The sequence below is a fragment of the Sturnira hondurensis genome, unplaced genomic scaffold (genome assembly GCF_014824575.4).
Source record: "Sturnira hondurensis isolate 20B ecotype Veracruz unplaced genomic scaffold, ASM1482457v3 Scaffold0011744, whole genome shotgun sequence".
Lineage (NCBI taxonomy): Eukaryota > Metazoa > Chordata > Mammalia > Chiroptera > Phyllostomidae > Sturnira > Sturnira hondurensis.
Window position 1 is genome coordinate 675,760 of NW_028084375.1, and position 18,684 is coordinate 694,443.

The 18,684-nt window shown below is 44.3% G+C and overlaps 1 protein-coding gene and 1 long non-coding RNA gene across 3 annotated transcripts; one reads left to right on the forward strand and one right to left on the reverse strand.

Moving 5' to 3' along the window:
* Positions 1-1,314: 1,314 nt before the first annotated feature.
* LOC118996798 (uncharacterized) lies at positions 1,315-13,543 on the reverse strand. 2 transcript variants are annotated; one of them, XR_005068554.1, is made up of 3 exons: positions 13,189-13,543; positions 4,015-4,141; positions 1,315-1,351 (listed from the first exon to the last, which is right to left on the reverse strand). It is a non-coding gene; the product is annotated as an uncharacterized LOC118996798 (long non-coding RNA). The 2 variants fall into 2 exon arrangements; XR_005068555.1 differs by lacking the exon at positions 13,189-13,543 and adding an exon at positions 4,537-4,687.
* S100A11 (S100 calcium binding protein A11) lies at positions 12,913-18,390 on the forward strand. The gene is made up of 3 exons (XM_037060344.1): positions 12,913-13,025; positions 16,374-16,526; positions 18,094-18,390. The coding sequence occupies exons 1-3, from the start codon at positions 13,023-13,025 to the stop codon at positions 18,238-18,240; spliced, it is 303 nt and encodes a 100-aa protein (XP_036916239.1). The 5' UTR covers positions 12,913-13,022; the 3' UTR covers positions 18,241-18,390.
* Positions 18,391-18,684: the final 294 nt, after the last annotated feature.

Consider the following 18,684-nt stretch of genomic DNA (forward strand, 5'->3'; position numbering starts at 1 on the left):
AGCTCCTTCTTGCCTGGAAGGTCTCTTTTGAGAAATCAGCTGACAATCTGATGGGAACTCTTTTGTAGGTGACTGTCTCCTTATCTCTTGCTTCTTCTAGGATTCTCTCCTTCATTTTAATCTCGGCTAATGTACTTATGATGTGCATTGGTGTGTTCCTTCTTGGGTCCACCTTCTTTGGGACTCTCTGAGCTGCCTGGATTTCCTGGAAGTCTATTTCCTTTGCCAGACTGGGGAAGTTCTCCTTTCTTATTTGTTCAAATAAGTTTTCTACTTGTTGCTCTTCCTCTTCCCCTTCTGGTACCCCTATAATTCAGATGTTGGAATGTTTAAAGGTGTCCTGGAGGTTCCTAAGCCTCTCCTCATTTTTTTGAATTCTTGTTTCTTCATTCTTTTCTGTTTGGTCATTTTTTTCTTCCTTCTGGTCCACTCCCTTGATTTGAGTCCCAGTTTCCTTTCCATCACTATTGGTTTCCTGTGCATCTCCCTTCATTTCAATTAGTTTAGCCTTCATTTGTTCCTCTAATTTGTGTCTAAAATCAACCAGTTCTGTGAGCATCCTGATCACCAGTATTTTGAACTGTGCATCTGAAAATTTGGCTATCTCTTGGTCACTTAGAATTATTGGCTCTGGGGCTTTGAGCTATTCTTGAGCCATAATGTTTTGGTCTGTTCGCACCCATTACGTATGAGGTGTGAAGCCTTAGGTGTTCACCAGGGCAGGGCAACCCAGGTTGCTGGGTTGTGACGCTGTATGTGGGGGTGGGATCAGAGAGGAGCAATGGAGTTTGTTCTGCTGTCTCTCAGATTTTTGTCCCCTCTGCTGCTTCCCACAAGCAAATTGGGCCCTTCTCGTGCTGGTTCCTGGGTGTGTGGGCTTGTATACCCTCCAGGACCCTGTGGGTCTCTCCAATGAACTCTCCCAGCACCTCGACCCTGAAAGTCTTTCCAATTGGTTCTTTCAGGCTCTAATTCCCATCGCTGGGGCCCTAGCCTGCACAGTCTGCCTCACTGTTCACTCCTTCGCCTGGTTTATCTGCACTCGAATGTGTAACCATGGTCAGTCAGCTGCCCTGCGCCCTCAGTGGGTCTGCCAATTGCCACCCCAAGCCTGGGAACTGCCACCCACCCCTTGCGCTCCTGGGTCATCCAGCCGATCTTTCCTGCCTTACCTGCTCCACCACTGACTCAGCCCCTCTTACCATTCTGGCTGAACAGTTAGTTGTTGTTGGACTTCCCGTACAGTTCAATTGTCTGTGTTTTGGCTGCGTTTTTGTTACTAAAACTTTGTTGTCTTTAAACTTGGTTGTGCGAGGAGGCACAGTGTTTCCACCTATACCTCCATCTTGGCCTGTAATTGAAAATTTTTTAATTAAAAAAAACTACTAACTCTTGAGGGATAATTTTGCAACATCTATAAAAATTATAAATGTTCATATTCTGGAAACCATTGATTCTACTTCCCAGAGTTTCTCCTCAGATAGTGCCTGTACATGTGCAGGATTTCTGGAACATTTCTTAGGAAAAAAAAATAAAACTATCTAGTTGTCTTTCCATAAAAGCCCACTATTAGTGCTCCCACCAAGGCATATCTGTAATACAGATACAATAAGTGACATGTAGAATACTACATAGTCATTAGAAAGAAGGTAGAAATAAATATAAGTACTGATATGAAAAGATGTCCAAAAAAGAGCATTACATGAAAACAAAGCAAGTGGTGAATGAGTGTGTACAGAGTGACTTCATATATGCAAATCAAACACAATGACCACTGAAAACACCATGAGAAACAGGACAGAGGGCAGTGAATCTAAGGGAAATGAGAAGCTTTTTCTGTTCACTTTAAATCCTTCAGTGTATTTGAAAGCTTTTATAATAAGTCTGTATTGCTTTTTTTTAATAATAATAATTTAAAGAGAAAAAATTAAGCCCTGGCCAGGCAACTCAGTTGGTTAAGGCATAATACTGGTACTCCAAGGCTGTGGGTTCAATCCCTGGTCAGAGCACATACAACAATCAACCAATGAATATATAAATAAGTGGAACAACAAATCAATGTCTCCCCGCCCCCAACCCTTCCTCTAATTTTTTTAAATATGGAGAAAAATTAAAATGCATGAATATGGACATATCTATAATGTCTAAGGCAACATTATAAAGTGTTGAAAGATTTGATCTGACAGATATGATCCTAGTCAAGAAAAACTGAAAGGTTGAAGTTTACTGTCATAGGAGTTTTACAGATTGAAAGCCAAAACTGCTGTGAGTTACAGATTTTAAAAAACTCAGATATGGCCTGTCTTCAGGCAGCCACAGCCTCTGCAGGAAAAGATGTACATGAAGATAAATAACTGCCTGACACAGCCGAGGACATCGGCGCAGGGTACTGTGGACACAGTGGTCAGCTCTGCTGCATGGGGCGAGGGCAGGAGAGGCCGACAGGAGAGCTCTTAGAAAGAAAGGGCTGCTCTGCTGAGTCTTGAGATGAGCAAGTATTTGCAATAAAGCCAAGAAACCTAGTTCTCAGCCTGCCTCTGCTCCTCACCATGTCCTGCATCACCCCTGGATTTCAGCTTCTTTATCGCAGGTGGAATCAGCTCCAAGATTCCAACCACACAAAAATCATTCATTCACCCAACAAATACTTATTGAGTGTTTTGGTGTTCCAAATAACAGAAACCTTGAAATAATAAAAACTCAGAGGGACCAAAGCCCCAGAGATGTCAGTTCTTACAATTCAAAAAACAACCAAAGTCACCTCCACATTTGACCAGTGGAGGAGAGAGAGGGGAGGCAAGAGATTTTCTCCTATGGAATCTGGAAGTCATTCTCTTCCTAGCAAAGGCTCAGCAGTTCCACACAAGCCCAACTGTCACCAGGTTGCAGGGCAAAGGATATGCGGAGAAATGAAAGCCAATTCCAGAATGGGCCACTTCAGCAGGTCCTTTGCAAAATGCAGTCAACAGACAGGAAACCTCCTACCTTTCTGCAACATTCAAATCTGCAACTACAAATTAGTTGGCAAAGATAGTGTTTGAAGTCTGAACTTTAAGAAATTAGAGACAGGCTCCAAACATACCACATGCCAGGAGGTTGTCAGGCTCAGAGGACTTCTGACCTGGGAGGACCCATTAAAAATATCTCTTTCCCTCCCAAAGCTGATTACACTATACAATTCACTACTTTACTAACAGCAGGAGTTATTGCTCCAGTAATATTTTGTTCTATGGTGGTCAGTGGAAGTTCCTGCAGAGCGCATTGTTGTGAATAAGTAAACAGTGTGATGAGAGCCCATTGCACAGGCCCTTCCCCTGCGGGTCAAAAGAGAAAATGTGGCCAATATTCACCACACATCACTGTGACCTTTTTTGGCTAAGGGACAGAACAAGGTGCATATATTTGGGCCTACAACTGTGGACCTAAAAATCAACTTCAGACTAAATAAGGAAAAAGAATGAAAAGTGATTCATTCGTGGCATTTTGGTAAATGTACACCATGCATGTGTTTGCAAATACCAGGTCTTTAAGCTGATTTTGTGTACACAAATAGGCATATTTGGTGAAACAAATGTGACTTTCCCACTCATTAAAAAAAAATCCAACTAGCTCTGTCTCACATGCAAGACTGCAATTACTCCAAGGGCCTAACAGGTGCAGACTTCTCTGCAAACACTGGAAGAGCACTGAATATCAGGAACTGACCAATCTGAGTCCTGTGACAGGGCAGCAGGTACGTGAAAGACAGGAATGTGAGCAAACCCAAGATGACAAAGTGGAGGATCAAGGCAGCAATAATTCCTTTGGCCACACCTACCGAAGGACTTCAGTCAGGTCCATTAGGAGATAAACTTTCTTACCATCAAAATCATACCATATACTATTACAATATTACTTGTATATTTATAATGGAGTTAATAATTCAAAAACTACACACAAATTATTCTAAACTGTGAATTCGGTCATTTGCTTCTTCATTGAAATTAAGTAAATAAATCTTTGGAGAATATTTACTTGCACTGAGTTGACCCTTTTGACAGCCAGTGGAGATCCCAGTCCCCAGAATAGGCGAAACAGGTAAGAAGCCCTTCTGAGAGAATGATGCTGTAACAAGGTTCACTCCTTCCAGGGTGGGCCACACCTTAAATTAAAAAGTAGGTATTAGTCATGATTATTTGGATCTCAAACATCCAAATCACAACCAGCCATCTTCCACTGCAACTGTTCAAGGGAGATGTGCAAAATCACTGATTATTACGGAGCTTGAACTCCAAAATTCCACCTAGAATTCCCCACCTTAGCGAATCAGTCTGTAATAATCAAATTCCTTTTAGGCTTCAGATCCACCCTTGAGGCCCTCGCCTTGGGCCTTGGCCTCAATATCTAACCAATCCGATAACCAAAAGAGTAAGACACAACAGAAAGCTCTGGGGGAACACACTTATCTCCATAGTGGGCCCCTGTTCTAGATATCTATTGCTGCATAACGGACCACCCCAAAACGTGGTGCTTATAAAACAGCTCCCTCTGCTTCACCTGGTGTCCGCTGGGCCAGTTTGAAGCTTCAGGGTCCACTTCTAAGAGATCTCACTCACGAACTGGCCATTTTGTGCTAGCCGTTGGTTCCTCTGTATGTGGGTCTGCCCACCAGGTATCATAGGTTTCCATACAGCATGGTGGCTGGGCTCCTTGAGGGAGAGTCCCAAAGGAGAATCAGGGTGACTCTGTATCACCTTTCAACATCAAGTCTCGGAATCATATAGCATCACTTCCAAAGTACTCACAAGCCCACCCAGATTCAAGGGGAGGAAACATAGATCCCACCCCTTGATGGGAGGAGTGTAAAGGTGATATTGTAAGAAAAGCATGTGGGAGGCCAGATATTGTTATTGCCATTGGGGGGGGGTGATTTTTTTAAAGATTTTATTCATTTATTTTTAGAGGGAAAGGGAAGGAGAGAGGGAGAGAAATATCAATGAATGGTTGCCTCTCCTGTGTCCCCTGCTGGGAACTGGCCTGCAACCCAGGCATGTGCTCTGACTGCGAATCGAACCGCAATCATGTGGTTCGCAGGCCTGTGCTCAATCCACTGAGCTACACCAGCCAGGGTGCCATTTTGGAAAATACAATCTACCCCAGGTCCCCAGTAACCATTCTACCTCAAACAATTTGTCTCAGCTAATGAGGGGAATCCTACCCTCTTGGCCAGTGGTTGGTTCAGGTCTGACCTAAACCATTTTGGGCAATGAAGTTTAAGAGAAACTTAATAGGGTTTCTGGGAAAGAGAAGCAAGCCTCTCCCACTGGATATGAACAAGGAGGTGTATGCCCTGGATGCAACACCTACAGTTACATGGAAAAAAAGACAGAAGAACCTTATCCCTGAGGACATCATTAAGCTGTTGAATCAATCAGCCCAGAGCCTCTCCTGACTCTGAGGACTTCTGTTATAATTATCAATAATAATTTCATGATTACTTAAACTGGCCTGAGTCAACTTCTTATTGCCTTCACCCAAAAGCACCCTAACTCTTACAATTTCTTCCTAAAGCCAGGGAACAGAGATGAGCTAACCTGCCTACTCCCAGGCCTCCTAAGAGCTGGGGGGTTGGAATATGGGAGCCAGGAAGAAGTCTTACTGCATCAAAAAAGACCACATCACAGACCATACAAATCTTTAAATTCTTCATTTGTTACATAGAAGTCCTCATGCCTACTACCAACCCATCATGTTCTTCTCCTAGACCTACAGTATAAGTAAGGAGAAAGAACTTAGAATGCTCTCTTGGAGGTGGGTGGTATCACCAACAAAAAAGATATTATACCAAATTCGGTCCTCAAGGAGCTAACAGGGAAAAATGGCACATACTTAAATAGCTGTAAGTCAAGACAGGCTGTAACACATGCCACAAGAACAGTGCAGAGAAAGGACTGTGGAAGATCAATGATGAGACAGATCCTTTTTAGTTGGAAGAAGTAAGTGGAAGTTTCATGGAAAAGATCCTTTTTGAGCTGGGCCTCCCTATAGATAGAATTTGCACATGAAAAGATAGAAAAGCATTCCAGATGAAAGGAAGGGATCAAAAGTAAAGAATAAAACCAGCCTTGGCTGGTGTAGCTCAGTGGATTGAGCGTAGGCTGAGAACCAAAGGGTCATCGGTTCATTTCCCAGTCAGGACACATGCCTGGGTTGCGGGCCAGATGCCCAGTGTAGGGCACACAAGAGGCAGCCACACATTGATGTTTCTCTCCCTCTCTCCCTCCCTTCCCCTCTCTCTAAAAATAAATAAATAAAACATTAAAAAAAGACTAAAAGAAAACCAATAGCTGAGAAACTATGAGGCTCCTAAAGGCTGGAAGACACTCAAAATTGACCTAACACTGACCAAACAGAGCAGTGGCCAGGCTGCAGAGCTGTAGCAAGTCTCAGAGACCCTCACCATGTCATGCATTAACTCTTATATTATCTGGTTATGAGACTTTCATGGCCCAAAATAGGCACAGGGGTAGCTGGTGCTTCAGGTGGATGGCACTCAGAATTCAGGCAAGAAGAGAAGCCATTTTGCAACTGGTAGAGAAAAATTTTAAGTTTCACAACTGGTGTGGCCTTTCCATTGAAAACTGGTGACTAGATCAACCCTGCCTACAGGCTAACAATAAAAAGTTCCATTTGACCAGAGTTCACAGTGAATGAAGAGAAATAATGAAAAAAGCAAAGGACCTTGAATTCCAAGATAAAGAATTTAGACAAAGATTAAGCAATACAGATCCACTCAGAATATTTTGTTAACAAAATTCAGATTCCAAGGGATTGGACATGCATCTCATATTGTGTGGCCTTTTTGGAGTAGAAATGTAATGGTGCATGTGACAATTTCCTGTGACTCATTGGGAAAGAGGAAGTTTCTCAACTCTGCCTAACAACAGTTGAAGACCTAAAAACAAGTATGTGAAGGACTCTACTGGTTTCCAACCAACAGAATGAAAGGTATCTAGAAGAATATTTTAAAAAACTAAATGTGGGCAGAGAATTGAGAAAAGCAAACAGTTACCCTCCACCTGCTTGCACAGGGACTCTGGTTCCTCTGAAGATGCCATCTCAAAAGCAAGGGAAATAATTGAGGGCCGGCAATTAGGGCAGTGAGAGAAGGAAAGGGCCTGGAGGGATAATATGAATGGCACTCAACATCTGCAAGGTACAATTTACGAAGTGCACTTTCCTTTAACTTACACAACAATACTGCAAGTAGTAATTAGCATTCGTATAACACCTCACCATTTAAAGAGCCCTTCTATATTGATTATCTCCTTAATTACTGTCCCCATTTTACAGATGAAAAAACCAAAGCTCAGACTTCTGGCCAAGATGGAGGCATAGGTGGAAATACTGCACCTCTCGCACAACCAAATTTAAGGACAACAAAGATTTAGAAACAAAAACACAACCAAAACAGAAAATTGAACTGTACCAAAGTCTGACAACAACAAACCATCCATCCGGACGTGTAAGAGGGGTGGAGTAGGTGGCCAGTGGAGAGGGGTCCCAGCAGGAAGAGGCAGTGGCTGGCAGAACCAGGGGCCGGAACGAATCAAGCAAACCCAGTAGGGCGCACAAGGCGGTTGGCTGACCACAGACACACATTCACATGCAGATAAACCAGGTGCAAATAAAATGTGCAGATAAACCTGTGTGCCATCAAAGGCCAATCTTGTGAGTACGTCTTTCTAAGTAAGGATAGCACTGTCAGGCTGTTTTTGCATAGACCCCTAGCCTAGTCTTGGGGGATTAGGAATGCTTAGGAAGATGGTTCCCAGGTTGTGTGAAGAATGATGCTGTGGACTTAACTATGCCCCTAACCCCCCAAAATCTGTATGCTAAAGCCCTAACCCTTAATGTGACTGCATCTGGAGACAGGGTGTTCAGGAGGTACTATGGCTAAATATTTAAAGGTTATAAGAGTGCGACCCTAATTCAACAGGACTGTGGTCTTATAGGAAGAGGAAGACAGAAATCTCTCCCTCTCTCCACCATGTGAGGACACAGCAAGAAAACAGCCATCAGCAAGCCAGGAAGAGAGCTCTCTCCGGGAACTGAATCAGCCAGTACCTTGATCTTGGACTTCCAGCTTCCAGAACTGTAAGAAAGTAAATTCCTATTGTTTAAGCCACCCAGGCTGTGGTATCTAGTTATGGCAGCCCAAGCTGACTGAGACAGGTAGGTAGAAGAATGAGAAAGACTACCATGGACAGATAAGACAGAGGTGCAAAGGACCTAAAGTAAGAAAGAGAGACATTTGAAGAGCTGTAAGTAAATGTGACTGTTTTCACTCCTATTCTCTCCTAAGGTGATCTCATCACTCTTCCAAACCCCTCACATCCAAGCAGAGGCCAAATTCAATTGTTTTTGCCTTCTCAGTACCTGGCAATTTCCTCCCCGCACCTCGACAAAGCCTTCTCACCTTGGTTATTGCAACACTATCCTAATAGATTTCTTGCCTCTAGTCTCTCTCCTCTCTAGAGCATTTGCTACAAATTCCTGAAAGGTGAAGTGGATCATGTCACTCTCCTGCTTCAAAACCTGCAGTGGTTCTTGATGGATAACCCTCACGGCACAGTCTGGCTCTGATTCTTCTCTTCCCAGCTCCTGTCCCATAATTCTGCCTCACATTTGCCGTCATCACACACCCAAAGGCCAGGACTTACCAAGCCACCTGCACGTACTGAAAAGACACATGTGCTTCATCCCTGCTTACTTTCGCACAAGCCATTATATAGGGCATCCTCTGAAGACACTGCTCTAAATTCTAAGCATTTTATATGAACTATGTAAAATCCACACCACAACAACATGAAGTAAGCACTACTATTCTCTTCACTTTATAGATGAAGAAACTGAGGCACAAAGTGGATAAATGACTTGCTGGAGCACATACAAATAATACACTGAGGCACCGGAGTTGAGCCCCACACTCTAGTTCCAGACTCTGTCATCATAAACCCGGTGCTGCACTGCCTGACTTCACCTTGCTTCACCACTGTACCATCTGCTTGGTGAATTTTAATTCATCCTTCAGTACCCACCTCAAGTATCATATTCTCCATGCTGCTTTCCCTGCTCCCCACAGGTTAACCTGTTGGGAGCCGACCGGCAGCCATCCCCTGACACAGTCGGGATGGATGAGATGCATCTGCACAGCAGAGGCAACTGTGGCTGGACTTCCTGTCTGTCTCTCCTTGCATGTTTGTTTTTATGATTAATAGGTGGTGGGATTTTTAGACACTTGCATTTCAGAGTCAATGATCCACATAATTCCAATGAAGTTGTACCAAATAATTTCTTGGCCAGAGAACAAAAGTCCCCCCTGATGGGGTAGCCCCTGAATGTCTAAAAGTTGATGGAGTAACAGCCCCTCCTCTACCTTGGACAGGAATAGAACTAGACAGATAAGAAAAGCAGGACATCAAAAGCCCTATTCGTACAGCTAGCTCTAATGGTCTGATTAATGATTCTACTGGTCAAAATAACCTTTAACATAACTTCATGCCATGCACCTGCTCCTTTAATGTTGTGTATCAATCTCTATAAAAATAAAGCTAAAACCAAACTCTGAGCGTTCAGTCAGTCCCACAGAGGCTGGCTGTTCTCTGGCATCCAACTGGATGTCTGACTCTTCATTCGTTGTCACCTGCGCCATCCATCCTTCAGGGACTCTGAACCCTGCAGAGGCTGGACCCCAGGATTAACCAATCATTTCTTTCCCAGCCTTGCCATTGCACCTTGGTCACACCTATCTTGTTATGCTCATCACTCTATTGTGACCATGTAATAACCTACCCCACCTGCACAGAACTCGGGTTGCACCTGAAAATTATCCTGCCCTGTGGAAGTCCCCACATTTATTTCCTGAGTAGCTCTCTGCTTACCTGTGCCTCATTTCTGTCTCTTGCTATCAGTTAACCCGCCCTCTCATCCTCAGCTCCCTGCCTGCTTTAGCCTTTCAGTTTGATACACTGTCAACCTACTTGGCCAAATCTCCCTTTGCCTGTTGCCCTTTCCGAACTCTCCCTCCTCTGACTGAAAACCTAACTGCGTAATGACCCCATTTTAGCATGACCCTGGCGAGTTACCACAGGCAGGCCTAAGTGGAAGGGCGGACCCCCAGCCTTGTTCTGGACAATTCATACTTATTTGATTTCGTTTTTTTCTTTGGTTTCATTCAAGCTACCTCATGGGGCAGAGGAGTTACTAAAGGAATAAATGTCTTACAGAAAATTAGGAAAACTAAGTAACCGGGTTCTGGAAGAAGAAAGCTGGTAAAGTTGGACTGCATGCTCTTTACTCCCAGTGCTTCGCTTCGCCATTTATACAACTCAGTTAATATCCAAGTAGCTACTTCTTTTATTTCCCGTTAGCAGTTCATTTATTTCTCCCTCTATCCTGTGCATTCTTTCCAAACGTCATAGTTTCTCCATATTCATAGTGTTTGCTAATGTAGCTTGAATTTGCCATGACCTCATGATTCTCTCTAAACACATGTTCTGCTTTAGCTCTTCCAAATGCCTGATCATGTCATGAGACATCCACTACAGTCCGTTCTGTGGACTAGAATTCCCCAAGTCCACAGCTAATCTCAATTTAATCAGCTGTGACAGGGGCAGAAGGTTAAATCATGCAAAAAGTCACCATCTGGGCAGGCCCTTCAGCAAAGGCTGTAACAGAGGTGTCTTCCTTAAACAGGCTTATGGTATGGGAGGTCCCCTGATTCAGGTCTGGACTAAATTAGACAAATGATTCTTTAATACGTTTTATCATAGAATACAGCTACGGATGCTTCCCCAGGGAAAAAAAACTCTTTTGCAAGAAAGTTTACACATAATTTTATGGTATGTGTGGATCCCAGCAGCCATTCAGGGAATGGCCTCCAAACTAGCAGAGGTCTGTAGTCTACGCAAACCACCTCAAAGACAGGCATTACAGTTCTTCATGTTTGTATCTCTCATGCCAAGCACTGGGCTTGGCACTCAGCAGGTTTCCAAAAAAAATTGTTAATGAACAAATTAAAGAATTCATTTATTAATTAAGGTTAAAAAGTTTTTCAAAACCAGATAGAGGCTAAGAAGTTTAAATTTAGTATAAAAGGCATTAGGGCACTAGCCAGGTGACTCAGTTGGTTACAGCCTCGTTCCTTACACCAAAAGGTTGTGGGTGCGATTCCCAGTCAGAGTACATAGATTGTGGGTTCAATCCTGGATTCAATGTTTTTCTCTCACTCACATCAATGTTTCTCTCTCCAAAACCAATAATTAAAACAAAACATTTTCAGGGAGGATAAAACTCAATGGGGAATCGTTTTGTTTAGTTCTTCTGTTGTGTTTTGTTAAACACAACACAGTTTGTTAAACACAGTAGGTTGTTAAAAACAGTACTGTGTTTTGTTAAACACAGTAGGTTGTGTTGCCTACTTTAAAGTAGGCAATTGATCAGAACTACCATATTTTTTGGACCATAAGACACACCTAGGTTTTAGATGAGGAAAATAGGAAAAAAATTTTTGAAGCAAAAAATGTGGTGAAATATTTAATAACATAAATAACATTTCACAAATGTAAACATAAACAGAACTCAACAGCAGCATTAACCACCATTATTCCTCCCTAATTTGGCGAGGGGGGGGGGGCCTTATATGTCTTATAGTCCGAAAAATATGGGTAAGTGTATTTTTAACAGTTAGTATAACAAACTGGAGGGCAGCAGACTAGTTAGAAATTAGAGGAAAGAGGAAATGAAGATCTAAACTATGGTACAGAACCCTGGAGGTGAAAATAAAAAATAAGAGAGGCAGCGCCAAGACAGAATATAACACTAAAACTGATAGTACTTGGCATTATATAAGATTTGGGGTAAAAAAGGGATTTAGAATCCAAACCTGGCTCCAAGTCCTGAGGTTGAGAGACTGGAAGAAGGGCAGTACCGTTAGAGATAGGGAAGACGGGAAGAAGGGAGAGAAATGGGTTTAGAGAAAACAAGTTATTTATTAATTACTGAGTCAGGCTCAGGTGGGACTTTCAAGTGGGTTCAAGGACACCTGAAAATGTGGATGTGGAGTAATTGAGCGGAGCTGAAGACGTGCTCACAAGTGGCCGGCTGAGCCTGCAAGAGGAGAAGTAATTTCCAAGACGACGCTCTTCAGCCCACTCTCTTTCACGGAGTTGGGAGCCTTCTCGAAGCATCGTTTTATTTGATGGTCATAGCAATCTTACAAAATAGGGAAAGAAGCATCACCTTCTTCTATAAATAAGGAAATGAAGGTTCGAGGGAGTGAGGGGTTTTTCCAAAAAATATTGCAATGAAGTAACAGAGTTAGAACTCAGAGCTTCCGATTCTTAATACAACTCCAACTCCGTTGCCAGCTGCGCACAGATAATGCCTATTCCCACGGGTCAGTTTTTAACTGCAGTAGCTTGGGGTTTGGAGTTTTGTTGTTGTTAAAGGTTGTTAACAGTTGTCGGTTTAGAAAGAAGTTTCTTTAACTAGCTTCAGTGTGACGGAACACGTATCTCTGCCTTCTAGGGGACTTCTACTCTGCAGTTGTGGCCCACACCCCTCGTTGCACGTTTTTAAATGGCATCTTTCTGCGTGTCCAACCTGAAAGAGCTCGTACAAGGAAAAGACCCCCTCGCGATGCGGCCCCACTTCCCGAAGACGGCTAGGTGAAACTTTTAATTCAAAAAAAGCACAAAGTCTTCAAGGTTCACAGGTCGAAGAAAGAGACACTGTGTAAGGCTCAGGTGGTTTTCCTGTGAGTTTACGTGAAGCTGTGTGCTGGGCTGACAAGTCCTGATCTGCGCGGAGGGGAAGCGGAGGAGGGGGCGGGAGGAGTGAGTCAGGCGGGCGCCGCGCGGGCGGGGAGCGGGCGGAGACCAGCAGAAGCCCGGCCCGGCCCGCCCGCCCGCCGCCGCCGCCGCCCAGAGCTCCCTGCCCCGCTAGCCGCTCACAGCCTCCGCGCCTCGCTCTGCTCCAACATGGTAAGCCTGACTTTTTACGTCTTCCTCTGAAACAGAAAGAAAAGGCCACAGCACCCTTTCCACCAGGTCCTACCTTTGATTTCTATGTGGACGTGGCAGGAAAAATCAGTCGTGGGAGGGAATTTAGAAGAGAGGACGGAAGTAAGAAGCCCTAAGGTTCTACCTGGAATAACAGCCCAGGCGTGGCCACAGGAGGTTCTTTGTGTCGGGCGAAGACGGGCTCGGGCTGGGGACGCGGAAGTGCCCGGCCGGCCGCGCGGCGGGGCGGGGGTCCTGCTCCTGCTGGAGCCGCGCGCCGCTGGGCCTGCGCAGCCGGGAGGCGAGTCGCGGACCGGGGTGGGCTTCTGTGAGCAGCGCCAGTGGCCGCGGTTCCCGCGGGCCAGAAAGGGCACGTTTCAGAACTGTGGTCGGAGCCTGGGAGAATCCCGGTTTCCGTAAGCGTCCGGCGAAAGACCCAGACGCAAGGCGCTGGGGTCGGAGGAGCGGGACCTCGCGCAGCGGCCAAGAATGTGGGAGGAGCCCGGCCCCGCCCGGCCGGTCCTCCTTTCCTTTTTCTTACCTTCTCCTTTCCACCTACAGCCTTTTCAGGGACTCTCTGCACTACCTTTCCTTCTCTTAGCTCCTGCCCTCCCCACCTTGAAGTCTCTAACTTTTCGATTAAGCCAACTCCAAACTCGACCTCCTGTTTGGTGAAGGGAGTCAGCAAACTTCCGCCCGGGGACCAAATGGGCTTTCTGATCCCTACTGTAAGCTACCAATGGATTTTGCATTTTTAAATGATTGAAAGAAAATCAAAGGAAGTCTAATACCTTGTGACACGCAAAAATTATATGAAAATCAAATTTCAGCGTCCACACCAAGTTTTATTGGCTCACGGCCATACCCATTCATTTAGTTAGGAGGTGTCTGGTTGCTGGCCCATTACGAAAGCAGAGTGACAAGTCATTTTGTATCACACTGGCCTCAAATATCTACCATCTGGCCCTTTACAAAACACATTTGTCAACCCCTGCGCTGGTGTGTCAATCATTATCCCCACCACCTCTTTTCCTCTTCTTTCCATGCAAAACGGGAGAGTCATTATCACAGGGAAACTTGGAAAGGCAGAGCCAGCACCAGCAGGTGGTGAACCTGGCATGATTGCCCCGGAGAGGAGCGAGGTGGATGTTGCCGTGTGTCCTTTGAAGGGAGAGGGCATATTGGTTAATGAGAACTGCAATACCTGAGTCTTTTTCAAACAGTACTTCTTTTCTACATTTCTTTTTCTTTTCTCAAATGTTGAGTGTTTAGTGTACATTTTCAATTTTTTCACAGTATCCACTTATACTGTTTTCTCCTTCCTGTCATGGTTCCCACCAAAAACAATTGTGAGGATGAAGTGAGGGGAGCGCTGGCCTCCATGGGAGAGACAGGTTCTCCTCACCTTTGGCCACTGCCCCACCTTGGGCAAAGCTTTCCTGTCTCTGGGTCTCTCTCCCTGTGGGCCTCCCTCCTTGGGAACTGTCTCCAGAGACACCTCAGCTCTACAAAGTTTGCAATTCCATTTCAGTAATTTGATCATTGTGTTTCTTTCTTTTCCTCTGGAAAATTACCTCTGGGGAGAAATGCAGAGATGTTAAGGAGAAAAAAGTAAAGCAGAAGGCACTTTGAAATTAGAAAAGCAAAGTAATTTGAATTCCTCAAGGAAAAGAGGCAGAGGAAGCTTCTATGGGTCAAAAAAAAAAGTCACGAAGATTTGATCCCTAGTCTGGAACCTTCTAATCTACCTGCTACACCCTCATAGCCAATCTTGTTCCTGTCATCTGACACTTTAGTAAGACTGAGATTTTAGTCCTGATAAGAAAAGCTGTTGTGTAAACACATGGTTTCTAAGCTATGCTATTCTGTTTCTCCCTCAAACCCTGAACCTACCAGCTCTTTCCTCTTTAAGAAAATGTTCCAACCATGTGACTGTTGGGAAAGAATCCACCTCTGAAAGAATCCTTTAGAACCCACCTTCGGAAGGGCTTTATAGATTTCTCAAGATGCATTGGGTAGCAGGTACCTGACTAGGGTGGTAAAGCACCTAGAGTGACTGAGAGGTGAAAAACCTACAGAAAGAAGGGAAGGAAGGGGACCCTCCGGCACACAGCCTCAGGGCTTACATCAATCCTTAGCGCCTTAATTATGGGTCCTGAAAGGCTCCATCTCTGGGCTCCAGGAAGTACCGGTTACATCTCAAAAACAAAAGAGGAGCTAAACCCTAAATTGCAAACCTACCATCCGAACCTAGACCGTTGTTAATGGCCTGCCCGGAAAGCCTCAGAGGAAGGGTGTGGCAGGGCAAGTTTTCCAGGAAGTCTGCAGTTGCTGCTCGTATCCACCAGGGGGAGAACAGCAGTTCCTCACTTCTGGGGCCCGAGGTGCCCAGTAGAATGAGTGGCACACTCAGCAGGACAGAATTTACTTGAAGATTTCTGTTGAAGAGAAAGTGGAGCCCAGCACAGGATTTGAACCTCCTGTTCCTGCTGGTGCAGCCACAGCTGTGGTCCAGCTCTGTAGAAGCCACGGAGTTGTGTGAGCAGCAACCTGCAAGCCCACATTTCAACCTTCCTGGTTTGAAATGACCAGAGAGGTTCCATGGGCCATTCCTGGCATCTGGAAGTAGGAGGAAGACTGCAGAAAGGGACCTGGAGGCTGGGGTTTTAGGGGTGGCTCTGTCCATTCCCTTCTCGTGTTTCCATTTTCTCATGTGTAAAATACATGGTTACTAACTTTCAAATATGAAAGCTGGTTTTGAACATCAAAAAAATTCTCAGGTCTCCCACCCCATACATAATAATAGTGATGCTTTTAGTTTTCTTCTAGAAAATGCATGAATCCCAGGAATTCAGTGTTTCTTTAAAAAGAACTGCCATTTCATTCATCACAGTAGGCTCTATATATACTCTTGGAAAACAGGAAAATTTTAAATCTGTAGACATTGGTTGGTATGCACATGGGTTTGCAGACATATAGTTGGATGTATTTCCCACGCATTCTAAAAATACCAGCAGACCCTGTCACCCTTACTCTCATCAAACATAGCCACATGCCATGCTTACACTGTTTCCCTTGGAATAAATGTGACGGGATATGAGAGGGAAGCTCACAAAATGTGACTTTCTGTGCATATCTTAGGACCCTGAAGCTCACAAAATGTGACTTTCTGTGCATATCTTAGGACCCTAGGCTCTCTAAAAAATGATCCAGTTATTTAGGAAACTGCTTTGACCCAAAATGAAGAGAGGAAATTCTCTGGAGTGTTCTCTAACATTCAGGCCTTCGCATGTTGCCCTTGTCTGATCCCTGATTTTTTTTTCTCCAAAGGCAAAAATGTCCAGCCCTACAGAGACAGAGCGGTGCATCGAGTCTCTGATTGCTGTTTTCCAGAGGTATGCTGGAAGGGACAGTAACAGCTTTACACTTTCCAAGACTGAGTTCCTAACCTTCATGAATACAGAACTGGCTGCCTTCACAAAGGTACGGGTCCCAGCCCTCACCGCCCCCGACCCAGCCCCAAACCACCCAGAGCATGAAATGAGACTGGCAGAATGGCTAGGAATGAAGGACCAGCATCTGACCTCCGCCCCCACACTCCTGCCTCCTTTTCATCCACTCCAAGCCAGGGATCCAAGTCCCAGCCTAGGCTGAGCTCCCAGGCCTCAAGAGTGAGCTCTGAACAACTAGTAAAGGATCTTTTCTTCTCCTGTTCTTTGAGTAAGAAAAAGATCAAAGTTATCAAATTACCTGACTTAAGGATAACTTCTCTACCATTTAGGGAAAAGAATTTGCAAAATGGTAAGTGGCCTAATAGAAGTTTTCTAATTTTGTCCCTCCACCCCAAAGCCTCTAGGACAGTCCTGTCCAGTAAAACCTTGTGCAATGATAGAAAAAAACGTTCTATATCTGCACTACCCAGTATGGCAGCCGCTGGCCACATGTGCCTGTCAACTTTCTAAATTAATTTAAGTAGCCATATATAACCAGTGGCTGTAAATGTGTGTATGTACTGGGGGCTTGGATGAGTGGAGGATGAGGCTGATAGGGCCCACATCCTGTTTTCCCTTCAAGTCGCTCTACCCTTGTGTATTGGGTTGGCCAAAAAGTCCATTTAGTTTTTCCCGTAAAATAAAAGACATAATTTTCATTTTCACCAATAATTTTATTGATTTGGATATTTTGAGTATGTCAGCTATCTCCCTCCCACTTTTGGTTTCTACTGGGTAGAGGCCAGAGTTGCTACTAAACATCTACCAATGGATAAGACAGCACCAGAGCAAAGAATTACTTGGCCCAAATGTCAGTAGTTCCAAGGAACTTCACAAACAACTTCTGACACATTCGATTAGTCACAGCACCTTCTCCATACGCTGCACAAATCAATTTTCTTGTTTCAGTTGCATTTTTTACCTTCCTTGAAATAATAAGGCATGGTACACTGAAAATGTTACCTCTTTTCTTCCATCTTCAATATTAAAATGGCTGCACAAAAATTCACCGATTTTGATAAGTGGTTTTTTTTTAATTTAATTATTGTTCAAGTACATTTTTCTGTCTTATATTCCCAGCCCTGCCCACCCACCCCCCCATAATTGTTTGGGGGTTTTTTTAGCTCACACCGATATGACAGCTGTCACAATACAGTTTAACAAAATTGTTTCCAGTGCAGTTAAAAGACAACTAAGCATTTTGTACAGAAAAAAACGTAACAGACTTTTTGGCCAACCTAATCGTTTGTATATTGGAATTGCATGCAAACGTTGAAAAAAGTGTTCCACTATTTTTATAAAATTGAACAACCTCTGATTGTCACAAAAAAAACCCTGGACTAGGAGCCAGAAAACCTCAGGTCTTCCCCTTAGGCAAGTCATTTCACCTCTTTGAATCTGTTTCTGTGTCTAAGTAGTGGGAATACTAGAATCCTTACCCTATACCTCACACTCTGTAAGAATAAAATGTGGCAGCATATTTGAAAGCATTTTAGAAAGTATGATATAAAGGTACTATTAATATTATCATTTCATTATTGTTATTATTACCTTTGCAGAGCCAGAAGGACCCCGGCGTCCTTGACCGCATGATGAAGAGATTGGACGTGAACAGTGACGGACAGCTTGATTTCCAAGAATTTCTTAATCTTATTGGCGGCCTGGCGGTAGCTTGCCATGAGTCCTTTAGCCGTTCTCGGAAGTAAACCTGAGGAGCCCATGGAGCTGGCCTCCAGACCACCCCCTTCCCTTCCAGCTTCCCAGTCATCATCTCCTCACATACCCTGAGCACAGTGCATCCCCACCCCATACATGCCCCTCCTGCTGGTAGTAATAAAACATATTTTTTAAAACACGCTGGAGAGTCAGTAAATTTATACAAGAGATGGAGTAGAGTTGGCAGGGGGATGTATCCGTTCGTCCCTACTACAGTCATTGACAGGCCCTGGGGACACAGGCAACAAGATAGACAAGGTCCCGCCTTCACTGAGCTTACTTTCCAAGGGCGGAAAAACAGGGAATGACTAGGTAAACAGGACTAGGAGAGTATGATAACTCCTCAGAAGGAAAAACTACGAGGTGGTTTGTTCCACATTAAATGGGGGCTGGGAGCAGGGCAGTCTTCTGAGATGACATTTGTGCTGAGATCT